The sequence below is a fragment of the Colossoma macropomum genome, unplaced genomic scaffold, assembly GCF_904425465.1.
Source record: "Colossoma macropomum unplaced genomic scaffold, Colossoma_macropomum, whole genome shotgun sequence".
NCBI classification, from domain to species: Eukaryota; Metazoa; Chordata; class Actinopteri; order Characiformes; family Serrasalmidae; genus Colossoma; species Colossoma macropomum.
Genome location: NW_023494798.1, coordinates 6,889,326 through 6,904,482, shown reverse-complemented (window position 1 = coordinate 6,904,482; position 15,157 = coordinate 6,889,326). Strand labels below are relative to the sequence as shown.

The window sequence follows — 15,157 nt, the reverse complement described above, 5'->3', positions numbered from 1 at the left end:
CGCCGCCTCTTGGCTGACACAGGCATGAGCAATCGATCATCGATAGTTTTTTTCAATCCAGTATATAAGCCAATACCCAAAGACAGCAGATCAGGTTTTTTACAGGTACCCACAGGTCCTTTGATAAAGGTCAATAGACTTTAACCCCAAATCCTCCCTTCTAGCTAGCTGCCACAGACATAAAGAAAATAATGTATCGAACATGAATAAGAATTAACACTTTAAATATTTCCTATTACCACACTAATTTCTCATTGCACACAAACACCCCTTCCTGTGGGATTATTTTAACGATTAGTCAATGTGCTGTTATATTTGCATTTTTTTTTAACGGGTCACATTACCATGAGAAGGCCCAACCCTCATGTGCTTCCAGCCAAATAAAGCCATGTCTTTTCTAACCGTTCTAAATGCAATGTCCTGGGACAGTTCAAGAACATCAGAGGACAACAGTAACTGCTTATTCAGTTACGTCTGATGCTCTGAAATCACATCCACCAGCAGACTAAGACACTTCTCCTGTAATATAGCAGAATGTGTTCACAGTTCACTGACTGCACACTGCTGGATCTCACTGAACAGGTAGGTCAGGCCTTTTCTTATTTCTTAGGTAACAATGACGAGTATGAAAATTTAGAAAAAAGCATATTTGTTCAGATGTACCCAGTGTTTTTTTGCGCTTATTGGAGAAACATGAAGCAGAGTCTCTGCTAATGTCATTGGACAGTCCAACACACTCAAAAGAATGCAAGTTACCGATTCCGGTGCCTCAGCTAACAGATGATGCAAAGAATAGCATCACACTGAATGATGATAAGAAAGAGAGGACCATCCTACCACCAAACCTCCATTAGATACAAGCTTACCATTACCTGTGTTATGTTACATTTTAAAGCCATACATTCTCAAAACAATAATAAGGATGTCATTTTGATGTAGAATTAGTATATAAAAGTGAAGAAAGTCATGTTATTGGAAAAATCACTTTAATTTGGCAATATATATTGTTATCTGTTATGATGTAAGTAGAATATTTTTAATGAGTAATATATATATATATATATATATATATATATATATATATATATATATATATATATAAATAAAACAGAACATATAGTTTAATTATGAATAAACATTGGAAGAGCTCATGGAATGGTATGTATATGCCTCTCAATAAATCAGGATAATTTTAAAAGGTGCTAAACAGTTGTGCTTTTTTTTACAATTTGGGTGAGAGTCTCAGAGAGACTTGGAGGGAACTTTACCCATAAGGTGTTTCTTGGTATTCTGCTCTGGCCTAAACATGATTATGAAACATTTGGGAGCAAAAATGCAAGTAAACAAACCAAAGCTTGAGGCCAGAATAGCAAATATCTCTACAGCTACAGTGAATTTACCAGGAGAGCTTGCATAGGCTGGGATAAAGGTGATCCACACTGCACAGAATATGAGCATGCTGAATGTGATGAACTTGGCTTCATTAAAGTTATCAGGCAGCTTCCGTGCTAGAAAAGCCAAAATAAAACACAAAAGAGCCAGAAATCCTATATAACCCAGCACAGCCCAGAAACCTATAGCTGAACCTAATCCACATTCCAGGATTATCCTTTCCTTGTATTGCTTAAAATTTTTAAAGGGGAGAGGAGGAGATATTGTCAACCAAAGCACACAAATAAGGACCTGTATGAGAGTGAAACCAAGAACACTGAGTCTCTGCTGTGGAGGCCCAAACCATTTCATGGCATTACTGCCTGGAAGTGTAGCTCTGAAGGCCATTAACACCACTATTGTTTTCCCCAGAACACAGGAGATGCAGAGGACGAAGGTGATCCCAAATGCTGTGTGACGCAGCATACAGGACCACTCAGAGGGCTGACCAATGAAAGTAAGTGAGCAGAGGAAACACAGAGTCAGTGAGAAGAGCAGCAGGAAGCTCAGCTCTGAGTTGTTGGCTCGGACGATAGGAGAAGCTCTGTGTTTGTAGAAGACAGCAGTCACACACAAAGCTATGAAGGCCCCAGTGATGGAGAATGCTGTCAGGATGATGCTCAGAGTGTCATCCCAGGAAAGAAACTCCACAGGCTTGGGGAGGCAGCTGTCTCGGTGGGTGTTGGGCCAGAACTCAGGAGGGCAGCGAATACAGTTCAAAGAGTCTAAGAAGTTAGAAAGCATATTCAGAACATTTAAATTGGGGGCAAAAAACACAAGTGACTGAAATCAACTAAACATTGTTTAATCATTGTCGCGAGCAAAACTGCACACCGAATAGTGATACCCAACCTGTCTTGTTGCTGATCTCTCCTTCTCCACATGGTATACAGTCATAGCAGCAGACTGGCTTTCCTTTCTGCACAGCCTTCCTGGTTCCTGGAGGACAGCTCTCACTGCACACAGATCTTGGCACCTGACAAATATGAGACAGATGCAAATCATTCACTGATATCACATGGAAAGAACCAAAGTGACATTAAATGGGTTTTCTGGTTTGTGATAAATATCTCTTATTTTTCAATTTTAAGTAGTCATGGACCCATAATTTTAACCTGAGGTTAAATTATACTTACTTTAAATTGTAGGTTTAGATATTATTTAAAGATATTTATTATCCTATCCATGATGGTGTTTTGTGCTACAGTTTACCATTGCAGTCTTTACTACTGTTATATAGGTACACAATTGGTTATAGCACCTACTCACACAGACATAAGCACACAAACAGACAAATGCAATCATTTAACGGTTGTCAAAAAAAAGTCTGACATTCACGGTGTTATGTACTGATGATTGTTTTTCTCATCGTCTTTATTGATAAACTTGAAATACATTAGATTGAGTGAAGAATTTGTGAAATAAATGCAACATCTTCTATTAAATTTCTTTTCTTTTTCTTTAATGGTTGCTAATTTTTGATTCGCTAGATTTCGTTTTGAAGGTTTTAGTAAAAAGAACCATCCATGATAGATTAATTGAACCTAATGATGTTTAAATGAATTTTTCACCTGATGTCATATGATTTCTTAAAAAGCAATTCATGCTTTTACTGGTTTCTTGTAATTTTTCACATTTTTCATCAGTTATCATTAAATGTTGTCTGTTATTCCATGTCATCTTTGTGATTGGGTTTAGATTTACGTTAGAAATATTTATGATTCATGATGTTTGTTTGTTTGTTTGTCTGTTCATTTACAGAACACTTTTTAAGCCCAGCTTGTATTACTACTTTAGAGGTAAACAAGTTGATTTCTCATCTATTTAATAAGGCAATTACCCCACAATTGCGATGACATCCTCTGTGATACTCATTGTTTTGTAGTGTGTTATTTGTTGTAGAAGGAGCAGTTCAGAGATCTTTAATTCCAGTGCTCATGTAGTGCTGCCACAATCCAAGTGTTTACAGCAAATGACAAAATGAATGTAATTGGAATATTCTAAACACTTTTTTTTTAGTTAGAGGTATTGAATTTATTTAAGGCAACTAGTTTCCACCGAATTGCAGTGTTATCAGTTATGTCATAATTTTAATTACTGTAATTACTGTAAAATGATCTTGGCTTCGATAGTAAGAGAGGGAAGTAAATATTTTGAGTTTCATCAATTTGGTATGTATAAAAGCGCTAAACCTGTTTTTATTTTATTTTATTTTATTTATTTATTTTAATTACAATCTTTTCATTTAATTTCATGGTAGTAACTTGCTTTTATGGAAGGCCCTTTTTAAAAAACGTTTTAAAACAGTTTAGAAAACAGTTTATACAACTGGCTGCTTTAATTATTTTGAGATTTGCTAACTGACCTGGGTTTACAGTCAAAGGGTACTGAAAATGTTATACTGTACCTCGGTCTGTTCCCTCATCCAGATGATAGCTCTGCTCATACTGAACTCCTGACCTCTTGGTCTGGATGAGTCATAGCGGCCAACAGTCACAAAATCCAAACCACCATCTTTATTAAACTGCCAGTTAATGAGCTCGTAGACGGCAACAGGATCTCCACTGGAATCAAACGAGACCTGAAAACCGTTCTTTGTAGTGAAGTTCACTCTCTTGAGCTGGTCGCGTATCTGCAGTGGAACACATAAATTAATAAACTGAGAACGAAACTTTGAATTTGCATTGTTAATTATGATCAATTTTTCGATTCATTAATAAAAAAAAAAAAGTTGGTGAGTTAATATAAATAATAATCGGGGCAATTATACCACTGAAGTGACAAGTGAAAAAAATGAAAAAAAACAAAACAAACAAAAAGAAAAAAAAACAAAACTATTTATCTATGTTGGACGTATTGCTAAATTAACCAAAAATATTATGTGATGATTCTTCCTTCATTTTATTATTATTCTTATTTTTATTTTTATTTTTTTACTTTTTTGATATTTACTTTTTTTACTTTTGTCATTTTCGGCATGAAGGATAATGCAGGAGTATAATGTTTATGAAAAGCCAAAAATTCGACGCTTGATTTTCAGTTTCTACTGTAAAAATATAATGTTAACAAAAATGTAAACTTATATAATTATAAATCTTATCCAAACGTTATTGTCAATTGTGAAGCAGTAGAAGAAAAGAGGAGATTTTTAAAATCAAAGATTTATTTTTGGGATATGTCGGAGGACGAACACTAACTCTGAGAAGTGTAAGTTTAGTTAAATATTTTTTGATATTTCTGGTAAACTTGGCTAAAACATTGACACCTACATTAAAGAAAAAAACAAAAACAAAAAAAAAAAACTGTCTTTGTTATTACACATGAAAGAGTCACTGACTCTAAGATTGAAACGGAATAACACACATAGGCTACTTGACAGCATTAGTTAATGTACAATGTAAAATACAAATTCAAGATAAAACATGTATAGAGGCGTCAATAGGAATTTTTTACAATAAAGTCATGCTTATTTAAATTATAAAGCAACCTTGCGTCACTTTTATACCTGCCATGGTGCGAATTTAGCGCTCTTGTCACACTGCGTGTCATTACACATAACACCGTGGATGGCATGCGCTATGGCATACGTAGCTTTGTACACCATGTTAGTGATGCGCAGCTGCGACGTGTCTGTATAGGAGTTCTGCAGCGCGTGGATATCCTCGCGGCCGTCACACTTCCGCACGCCCACTGAGGAGCCTTTTAGACTACAGCTGAACGAGCTCTCCCAAAACTCCGTTAGCAGAGGCGATTTCAGTGCTTGTTCTGGAGAGAGATCCAGAAGAAACTCACGGAGACCTGGAATCACTGAAGGGGGGATGCCAAATCCTATCGCCCCAGCGCACATGTTAAAGCGCAGAAACTCTGGGTCCATGATCCACGCGTCGCTGCCGATCCACTGAAGGGGAGGCGGCGGCTGTCTTGTCAGTTCCTCCAACAGAAGCCTTAATTCGCCTTCGTGGACAAACGCTACTATTACCCGGGCTGTTGATCTGCGGATGACGTTTGCCACTCTCTCCAGTTTACTGCGCGGTTGTGTTCTGTAAAACACCTCGGAGTACTCCACACAGATGCCCAACTCTTGCGCAGCCTTTAGAAACAACGCCATTCCATTATTTCCATAGTCTGAGTCGCTGCGCACTGCCCCAATCCATGTCCAGCCAAAATGCTTGACTATTTTTGCTAGTGCGGCCGCTTGGTTTTGGTCACCAGGCACGGTCCTGAAGAAGGTAGGATATTGTCGCTTATCACTCAGACATGCACAGGTTGCGTAGTGACTCACCTGTTATTCAGTGTAGAAAAGGAAAAAAAAAACAACAACACGTATTTCCAAAGGCCTGATTTAATTCTACCGCGTATTAATGCGACGTGATATGGTTCTTCAGTCATTACTAAACAAAATTAATTAATTTGCACAATTTAATGCAGCCTACAATCACCTGCGGAATTCCAAATAGACCTAGTATTCTGGACATACTAATTGAGAGCGTAGAAGACGTCTCTCCCGCGAGAGCAGGAACAGCGGCGGCTGCAGATTTTGAACAGGAATCAGTATCATTGTAAAATGGTTCCATCCCGTTTGCAAACTGAAATGCAACTTTGACAGCCATCGGCACTTCAAAGCACGAGTCGTGTATCTGGTATCCTAACGTGATTCCCGGCAGGAGATCTGTTCGGTTGTTGATCTCGTGGATGGTGAACTCCATGGCACGAGCGAAGCGCAGCTCCCTGAAATTCATACTGTTTTGAAACACAAGATATATGAACATTTACACAACATACGTTTCTCTTTTTTAACCAAATACTTGTAGACGTCAATAGCACATGATCACAAAAAGTGGATATTGGATTGTTATAATTTCTCTGTGATGCTCCCTGCACTTTTCACTCCACACTCACAGACAGACCTCCCAGAGCACTGTGGCTGGAGTGGCTGTCTGGTGTAGCTGTTCTGCTCCGATCTCATGTAGTAATGAATGGCGAAATTCCCTCCAATCACAATATCTCCTTTCATATAAAGATCAGGCATCAGAGGCTCAGCCCACAGCCTGCAGCTGAGCGCGTCAGCTTTACAAGCTGCTGGATTGATCCCAGTTATCCACAACATTGATAAAAACATCATTAAAGTTGACGTGGGTTGCATGCTATTCTCGGCAGTTCTCAGCCCTTTGAAGAGGACGGTGGTTGCCTTTAAAATGCCACCTTGTTATGATAATCTGTGGGTGTGAGCTCAGACTCAGGAGGCGTGGTTATGACTTGAATAATAATTGCAGTGACGCACACCACTGTTTGTCTCTGATGTGTTCAATTGTGGTGCACAGTGGTGTGAAAAAGTGTTTGCCCCTTCCTGATTTCTCATTCTTTTGCATGTTTGTCACACTTAAATGTTTCAGATCATCAAACAAATTTAAATATTAAACAAAGATTACACAAGTAAACACAAAATGCAGTTTATAAATGAAGGTCTTTATTATTAAGGGAAAAAGAAATCCAAACCTACAGGGCCCTGTGTGAAGAAGTGATTGCCCCCTAAACCTAATAGCTGGTTGGGCCACCCTTAGCAGCAGCAACTGCAATCAAGCATTTGCGATAACTGGCAATGAGTCTTTTACAGCACTGTGGAGGAATTTTGACCACTCATCTTCGCAGAATTGTTGTAATTCAGCCACGTTGCAGGGTTTCCGAGTATGAACCGCCTTTTTAAGGTCATGCCACAGCAACTCAATCGGATTCAGGTCAGGACTTTGACTAGGCCACTCCAAAGTCTTAATTTTGTTTTTCTTAAGCCATTCAGAGGTGGACTTGCTGGTGTGCTTTGGATCATTGTCCTGCTGCAGAACCCAAGTGCGCTTCAGCTTGAGGTCACGAACAGATGGCTGGACATACTCCTTCAGGATTTTTTGGTGGACAGCAGAATTCATGGTTCCATTTACCACAGCAAGTCTTCCAGGTCCTGAAGCAGCAAAACAGCCCCAGAACATCACACTACCACCACCATATTTTACTGTTGGTATGATGCTCCTTTTCTGAAATGCTGTGTTACTTCTATTCCAGATGTAATGGGACATACACCTTCCAAAAAGTTCTTTTGTCTCGTCAGTCCACAGAGTATTCTCCCAGAAGTTTTGGGGATCATCAAGATGTTTTCTGGCAAAACTGAGACGGGCCTTTATGTTCTTTTTGCTCAGCAGTGGTTTTCGTCTTGGAACTCATTTTTGCCCAGTTTCTTTCTTATGGTGGAGTCATGAACACTGACCTTAACTGAGGCAAGTGAGGCCTGCAGTTCTTTGGATGTTGTTGTGGGGTCTTTTGTGACCTCTTGGATGAGTTGTTGCCACGCTCTTGGGGTAATTTTGGCCAGCTGGCCACTCCTGGGAAGGTTTGTGGATAATGGCTCTCACTGTGGTTCGCTTGAGTCCCAAAGCTTTAGAAATGGCTTTATAACCTTTTCCAGACTGATAGATATCACTTTGTTTCTTATTTGTTCCTGAATTTCTTTGGATCGCAGCATGATGTCTATCTTTTGAGGATCTTTAGGGCTACTTCACGTTGTCAGGCAGGTCCTATGTAAGTGAGTTCTTAATTGAAAACAGGTGTGGCAGTAATCAGGCCTGGGTGTGGCTAGGGAAATTGAACTCAGCTTTCCAAAGATGTGATAAACCACAGTTAATTTATATTTTAACAGGGGGGCAATCACTTTTTCACACAGGGCCCTGTAGGTTTGGATTTCTTTTTCCCTTAATAATAAAGACCTTCATTTATAAACTGCATTTTGTGTTTACTTGTGTTATCTTTGTCTAATATTTTAATTTGTTTGGTGATCTGAAACATTTAAGTGCAAACATGCAAAAGAATAAGAAATCAGGAAGGGGGCAAACACTTTTTCACACAACTGCATATACCGATCAGGCATAGCATTATGACCACCTCCTTGTTTCTATGCTCATTGTCCATTTTATCAGCTCCACTTACTATACAGGTGCACTTTGTAGTTCTACAGTTACAGACTGTAGTCCATCTGTTTCTCTGCATACTTTGTTAGCCCCCTTTTACCCTGTTCTTCAGTGGTCAGTGCTCTATTAGACACACCTGTGTTGTTGTTCCACCCTGTAGATGTAAAGCCAGAGACGATAGCTCATCTCTTGCTGTACAGTATGAGCTAATCATCCTCTAGTCCTTTGGTGGTCACAGGATGCTGCCCAAAGGACACTGTTGACTGGATATTTTTGGTTGGTGGACTATTCTCAGGACAGCAGTGACACCGAGGTGTTTAAAAACTCCAGCAGCACTGCTGTGTCTGATCTACTCCTACCAGCACAACACACACTAACACGCCACCACCACGTCAGTGTTACTGTAATGCTGAGAATGATCCACCACCCAAATAGTACTTGCTCTGTGAGGCTCCATGGAGGTCCTGACCACGGAAGAACAGGGTAAAAAGTGGCTTACAAAGTGCAGAGAAACAGATGGAATTTCACAATGCTCCAGATATTTTCAGTGGGTGACAAGCCTGGACTGCAGGCAGGCCAGGTTAGCACCCAGACACTTTTACTACGGAGCCATACTGTTGTAAAATGTGCAGAATGTGGTTTATCATTGTCTTGTTGAAACAAGCAAGGCCTTCCCTGAAAACGACATCATCTGGATGGCATCTAAAATGTCCATCTAAAATGAGCTTGGGTCCAGAGAAGGTGGCGGTGTTTCTTCTTTGCATGGTAAAATTCTTACTTGCATTTCTGGATGAAGCAACAAATGTGTTTTACAGAAGTGTTCCTGAGCGCATGCAGTTATTGCCACTGCAGAATTATGTTTGTTTTTTAATGCAGTGCCATGTGAGGGCCCAAAGATCACAACTAGTCAGGCCTTGTCCTTTGCGTGCAGAGATTTTTCCAGATTCTCAGAATGTTTTAGTGACAGAATGTACTGTAGATGATGAAATCTCCAAGCTCTTTGCTGTTTTACTTTAATAAACATTATTCTTGAATTATTACACTGTTTGCCTATGCGCTATTTTACAGAGTGGTGAACCTCTCTGCTTCTTTATTTCTGAAAGATTCAGCCTCTCTGGGATTCTCGCTTTATACACAATCATGTCATTGATCTGTTGCCAAATGACCTAATTAGTTATGAGATGTTTCACCAGGTGCTGTTTTATTTTAAGATTACACAACTTTACAAGTCTTTTATTGCCCTTGTCCCATCTTTTCTTAAACTTGTTGCTGGCATCAAATTTAAAATGGGTATTATTTTTAAATGAATGGATAAGTAAAAACATTAAAAATAGGATTTAAATTATTTGTACATCAATTCACTCTGTTTTTATTTACATTTTGCACAGCATCTAATTTTATTCAAAATGAGGTTGTACTTTTAAATTAACCATTAAGAATCTGGGCTAATTCATATTTTTTTTTAAAAAAAGTTTATTTTAGTGATTCTTGTGATGATGTGCATCATGTTTATTTAGAAAAATCTTATGTCCCACTTTATATTGTGTCTCTAATAACTGTCTAGTTACATGTGAACAACATATGCAACAACAATGTAACAACTAATGATTTAGTCACTGTTAGAGACAGATTAAAGAAGTACACCTTCTGTAATTAAACATGTGTATCAACTTCAGTTTTGCCTTATGTGATTACACAAGTGTAGTTTAGTAGTTGTAAGAGAAAATTCTCTCTCATGTAATTATACAAGGGTAATAACATAAATGTTATTACATTTGTAATCAGACTGGAACAGCAGTTGTTTTCAAAAATCATTTCCAGCAGTAAAAGGAAGACTTACGCTGTATTTGCCAGCTTACCTAACATTTAGCTAGTGTTTATCTTGCTAGTGCTGTGACATTATAACCAGTTTCCACTTTAAACCATTCTGTAATGTGACAGTACAGCAGATGTCATCTTATATCAAAAGGTAACTTTTATGACGTTAATTAAATGTCTTGCATTACCTTAAAGCAATGTCTATATTACCACTCCATTACCCAGTACCTACAAAACAACTACACAGGAACTGTCCACTTATTTTAACCATACCAAAATGGTATTAATCAATGTGAGGTGATTAGGTCACCTTGTTACAACTTGTTACCTTGTTATTCCACAGTAATTATGTAAAACATGAATGTAATGTTATGTAAAACATACTTCCTTTAACTGCTGGAAATGAGCAATACGTTCTCAAAATAATCATTAAAATGTCCCATATGAATATAGATCTATTGTATAAAATTGCTGAAAGGCAGGACAAATCAGGTTCATTTGGCATCATAAATAATTCTCTATTATAATTTAAATGGTGCATGTCAAAATCTTAAATATACACATGTACACATTGCAACACAGGTTTTACTAAAAAGGTGTATTAGTGAAGCTGATGGGTACATGTAAAGCTAAACATGAATCAGCATATATTATGTAAGATGCTAAACCACAGAGTGACAGGTAAAATTTGTATAAGAATCTTAAAGAGACTTGGAGGGAACTTTACCCATAAGGTGTTTCTTGGTATTCTGCTCTGGCCTAAACATGATAATGAAACACTTGGGAGCAAAAATACAAATAAACAATCCAAAGCTTGAGGCCAGAATAGCAAATATCTCTACAGCTACAGTGAACTTTCCAGGAGAGCTGACATAAGCTGGGATAAAGGTAACCCACACTGCACAGAATATGAGCATGCTGAATGTGATGAACTTGGCTTCATTGAAGTTATCAGGCAGCTTCCGTGCTAGAAAAGCCAAAATAAAACACAAAAGAGCCAGAAACCCTATATAACCCAGCACAGCCCAGAAACCTACAACTGAACCTAATCCACATTCCAGTATTATCCTTTCCTTGTATTGCTTTAGATTTTTGAAGGGGAGAGGAGGAGATGTTGTCAACCAAAGAACACAAATTAGGACCTGTATGAGAGTGAAGGTGAGAACACTGAGTCTCTGCTGTGGAGGCCCAAACCATTTCATGGCATTACTGCCTGGAAGTGTAGCTCTGAAGGCCATTAACACCACTATTGTTTTCCCCAGAACACAGGAGATGCAGAGGACGAAGGTGATCCCAAACGTTGTGTGACGCAGCATACAGGACCACTCAGAAGGATGACCAATAAAAGTAAGTGAGCAGAGGAAACACAGAGTCAGTGAGAAGAGCAGCAGGAAGCTCAGCTCTGAGTTGTTGGCTCGGACGATGGGAGAAGTTCTGTGTTTGTAGAAGACAGCAGCAACACTTAGTGCTATGAAGGCCCCAAAGATGGAGAACACTGTCAGGATGATGCTCAGAGTGTCGTCCCAGGACAGGAACTCCACAGGTTTGGGGAGGCAGCTGTCTTGCTGGCTGTTAGGCCAGAATTCAGGAGGGCAGTGCATACAGTTCAAAGAGTCTGAGAGATTAGAAAAGCATGTTTTGAACCGTAGTTGAGAAAGAACTATAAGTAAATGAAAAAGATAAAAGTAAATTAGGGCTGTCCCCAGCACTATATGTGATGTACAACCTGTCTTGTTGCTGATCTCTCCTTCTGCACATGGTATACAGTCATAGCAGCAGACTGGCTTTCCTTTCTGCACAGCCTTCCTGGTTCCTGGAGGACAGCTCTCACTGCACACAGATCTTGGCACCTGAAATACAGTACACAAAATCAATCTTCTGTCGATGTCAGAAAATGAATACAAAATAAAAATCCTCTGACAATCACAATGCTTTGCACAGATGAATGTTTTTCTTGGTCTTCGATAATGAGTTTGCAGGTTTCTGTTAATACCTCTTATATCTCAAAGTTTTTCTCAGTTATCATCTAGTAATGCTAACTTGAAATTCTGCCATGTAATGTTCATGCTACAATTATTACAGGTGTTTATTATACTGTTTTTGATCTTGTATTGTGTTACAGTTTTTCCACTCCATCTGTTTGGTCTCACATGGGAACACAACCATTCCAGGATACCGATTGTTTTTTAGTCTTATGTTTGTTACTTAAATTAACCATTTAGAATTCTTTAAGTCCAGTGTTCATGTAGTGATGTCATTAGCCAAGTGATTGCATCAAGGCAAAGACATTACTGTAACTAAAGTATTTCCATGATATGTCCATTATTAACAAGTTTTAATTAGTGATAATAAATAAATTTAAGGACATCATTTAAAAAAATATTCGAGTGTATAAAGTTTAAATTAATTAATTAAATAAATTAATATTTATAATGAAGTAAATTAATGTATTTTCTCTAGATTTAAAGCATTATACAATTTAAATATATATTTAACTCTTGATTGATTTGGAATTGATCTTATGAAGGTTGTAAAGCCAGTTTAGGCAAAAAAATGGAATTGATTGACTTAATTATTTTGAGTTTTGATCTGGGTTTACAGCGTGTGGTCAGTAACTATTGGAAATACCTCGGTCTGTCCTCCCACCCAGCTGATAGCCGTATTTATACTGAACTCTTGGCCTCTTGGTCTGGATGAGTCATAGTGTCCCACAGTCACAAAATCCAAACCACCATCTTTATTAAACTGCCAGTTTATGAGCTCGTAGACGGCCACAGGATCTCCACTGGAATCAAACGAGACCTGAAAACCATTCTTTGTAGTGAATTTCATTTTCTTGATCTGGTCGAGTATCTGCAGTGGAACATATAATTTGACAAACCTTTTTTTTTACATAGACGTATCAATATGAAATGTTTACAATAAAGTCATGCTTATGTAAATGTAGCAGTTTTATACCTGCCATGGTGTGAATTTTGCGCTCTTGTCGCACTGCGTGTCATTACAGATAACACCGTGGATGGCATGCGCTATGGCATACGTAGCTTTGTACACCATGTTAGATGCGCGCAGCTGCGACGTGTCTGTATATGGGTTCTGCAGCGCGCGGATATCCTCACTGCCGTCACATTCCCGTGCGCCCTCTGTGGAGCCTTTCAGGCTACAGCTGAACGAGCTCTCCCAAAACTCCGTTAGCAGAGGTGATTTCAGTGCTTGTTCTGGAGAGAGATCCAGAAGAAACTCACGAAAACCTGGAATCACTGAGCGGGGGACTCCAAATCCTATCGCCCCAGCGCACATGTTAAAGCGCAGAATAGCGGGTTCTATGATCCAGGCTTCGCTGCCGATCCACTGAAGTGGAGGCGGCGGCTGTCTCGCCAATTCCTCCAGCAGAAACTTCATGTCTCCTGAGGCAAGAAACGCTACTATTACCCGGGCTGTTGATCTGCGGATGACGTTTGCCACTCTCTCCAGTTTACTGCGCGGTTGTGTTCTGTAGTAGGACTCGGAGTACTCCACACAGATGCCCTCCTCTTGCGCAGCCTTTAGAAACGACGCCATTCCATTATTTCCGTAGTCTGTGTCGCTGCGCACTGCCCCAATCCATGTCCAGCCGAAATGCTTGACTATTTTTGCTAGTGCGGCCGCTTGGTGGTGGTCACTAGGCACGGTCCTGAAGAAGGCAGGATACTGACGCTTATCGCTCAGACATGCGCAGGTTGCGAAATGGCTCACCTGATATTCAGTACAGAAAAAAAAGGCAACATTACTGACAATCCCCAATGAATTATTGCGGTCATTTATGGCACATTGTATGTTTTTTTTTTTTCACTACTTACTAGAGTTAGTACATTTTTTTTAATTGGTGCTGCCTACACTCACCTGTGGAATTCCAAAAAGACCCAGCATTCTAGCCATGCTTATTGATGGAGTGGAATTAGAATCTCCCACGAGAGCAGGAACAGCTGCAGCTGCAGATTTTGAACAGGAATCAGTATCATTGAAAAATGGTTCCATGCCGTTTGCAAACTGAAATGCAACTTTGATTGCCATCGGTACTGCAGCGCACGAGTCGTGTATCTGGTATCCTAACGTGATTCCCGGCAGGAGATCTGTTCTGTTGTTGATCTCGTGGATGGTGAACTCCATGGCACGAGCGATGCGCAGCTCCCTAAAATTAATACTGTTCAGAAACAAATTAAGCACACATTAGAGTTATATATATATATATATATATATATATATATATATATATATATATATATATATATATATATATATATATATATACACACACATTCAGTCGTCGTTTACTCAGCAGTGTATGGTTTCAAAAAGTGATAGTTTAATTATTATCTTTGCTCTGCAATTCCCTTTGCAACTTTTCACTCCACACTCACAGACAGACCTCCCAGAGCACCGTAGCTGTAGTGGCTGTCTGGCGTAGGTGTTCTGTTCTGAAGTCGTGTAGAAGTGAATAGAAAAAATCCCTCCAATTACAAAATCTCCATTCATAAAAAGACCAGGAATCTTACGCTCAGTCCACAGCCTGCAGCTTACTGGATCAGCTTTACAAGCTGCTGGACTGAGCCCAAGTGTCCACAACATTGATACAAACATCATTATAATTGAAGTGAGCTGCATAGTGTACTCGGTAGTGCCTAACCGTCTAAATGTCAGGGTGGCTGCATTTAAATACCCACTTTGTTATGATGCCCTGTGGGTGTGAGCTCAGCCTCAGGAGGCGTTGTTATGTCTTGAGCAGTAATTGCAATGATGGACAACACTTTTGTATTTGTATGTCTCTGATTCACTGAACTGTGGTTTACTCTAATAAGCAACCATTGGCTGTAAATTGCTCACTAATCTACGCCGTCAGTTCCGAGCATAAGGTTAAGTTTGCGCAAACCAAGAGCGTATCTGAGTTGTTGAGATTCACACATTTTAACTTAAGC

General features: G+C 39.2%; 2 protein-coding genes across 2 annotated transcripts; both read right to left on the bottom strand.

Annotated features, from left to right (window-relative positions):
* Window positions 1-1,242: 1,242 nt before the first annotated feature.
* On the bottom strand, window positions 1,243-7,448 carry LOC118818085 (extracellular calcium-sensing receptor-like; the record flags this gene model as incomplete). Its single annotated transcript, XM_036585199.1, has 7 exons — window positions 1,243-2,156; window positions 2,284-2,407; window positions 3,839-4,063; window positions 4,937-5,713; window positions 5,871-6,171; window positions 6,327-6,438; window positions 7,298-7,448. Coding segments are annotated over 7 exons (2,604 nt in total), but the record flags the coding sequence as incomplete, so codon positions are not given.
* Window positions 7,449-10,903: 3,455 nt separating this feature from the next.
* LOC118818379 (extracellular calcium-sensing receptor-like) lies at window positions 10,904-14,846 on the bottom strand. The gene is made up of 6 exons (XM_036585629.1): window positions 14,611-14,846; window positions 14,085-14,385; window positions 13,161-13,937; window positions 12,831-13,055; window positions 11,929-12,052; window positions 10,904-11,817 (listed from the first exon to the last, which is right to left on the bottom strand). The coding sequence occupies exons 1-6, from the start codon at window positions 14,844-14,846 to the stop codon at window positions 10,904-10,906; spliced, it is 2,577 nt and encodes an 858-aa protein (XP_036441522.1).
* Between the last annotated feature and the right edge of the window lie 311 nt (window positions 14,847-15,157).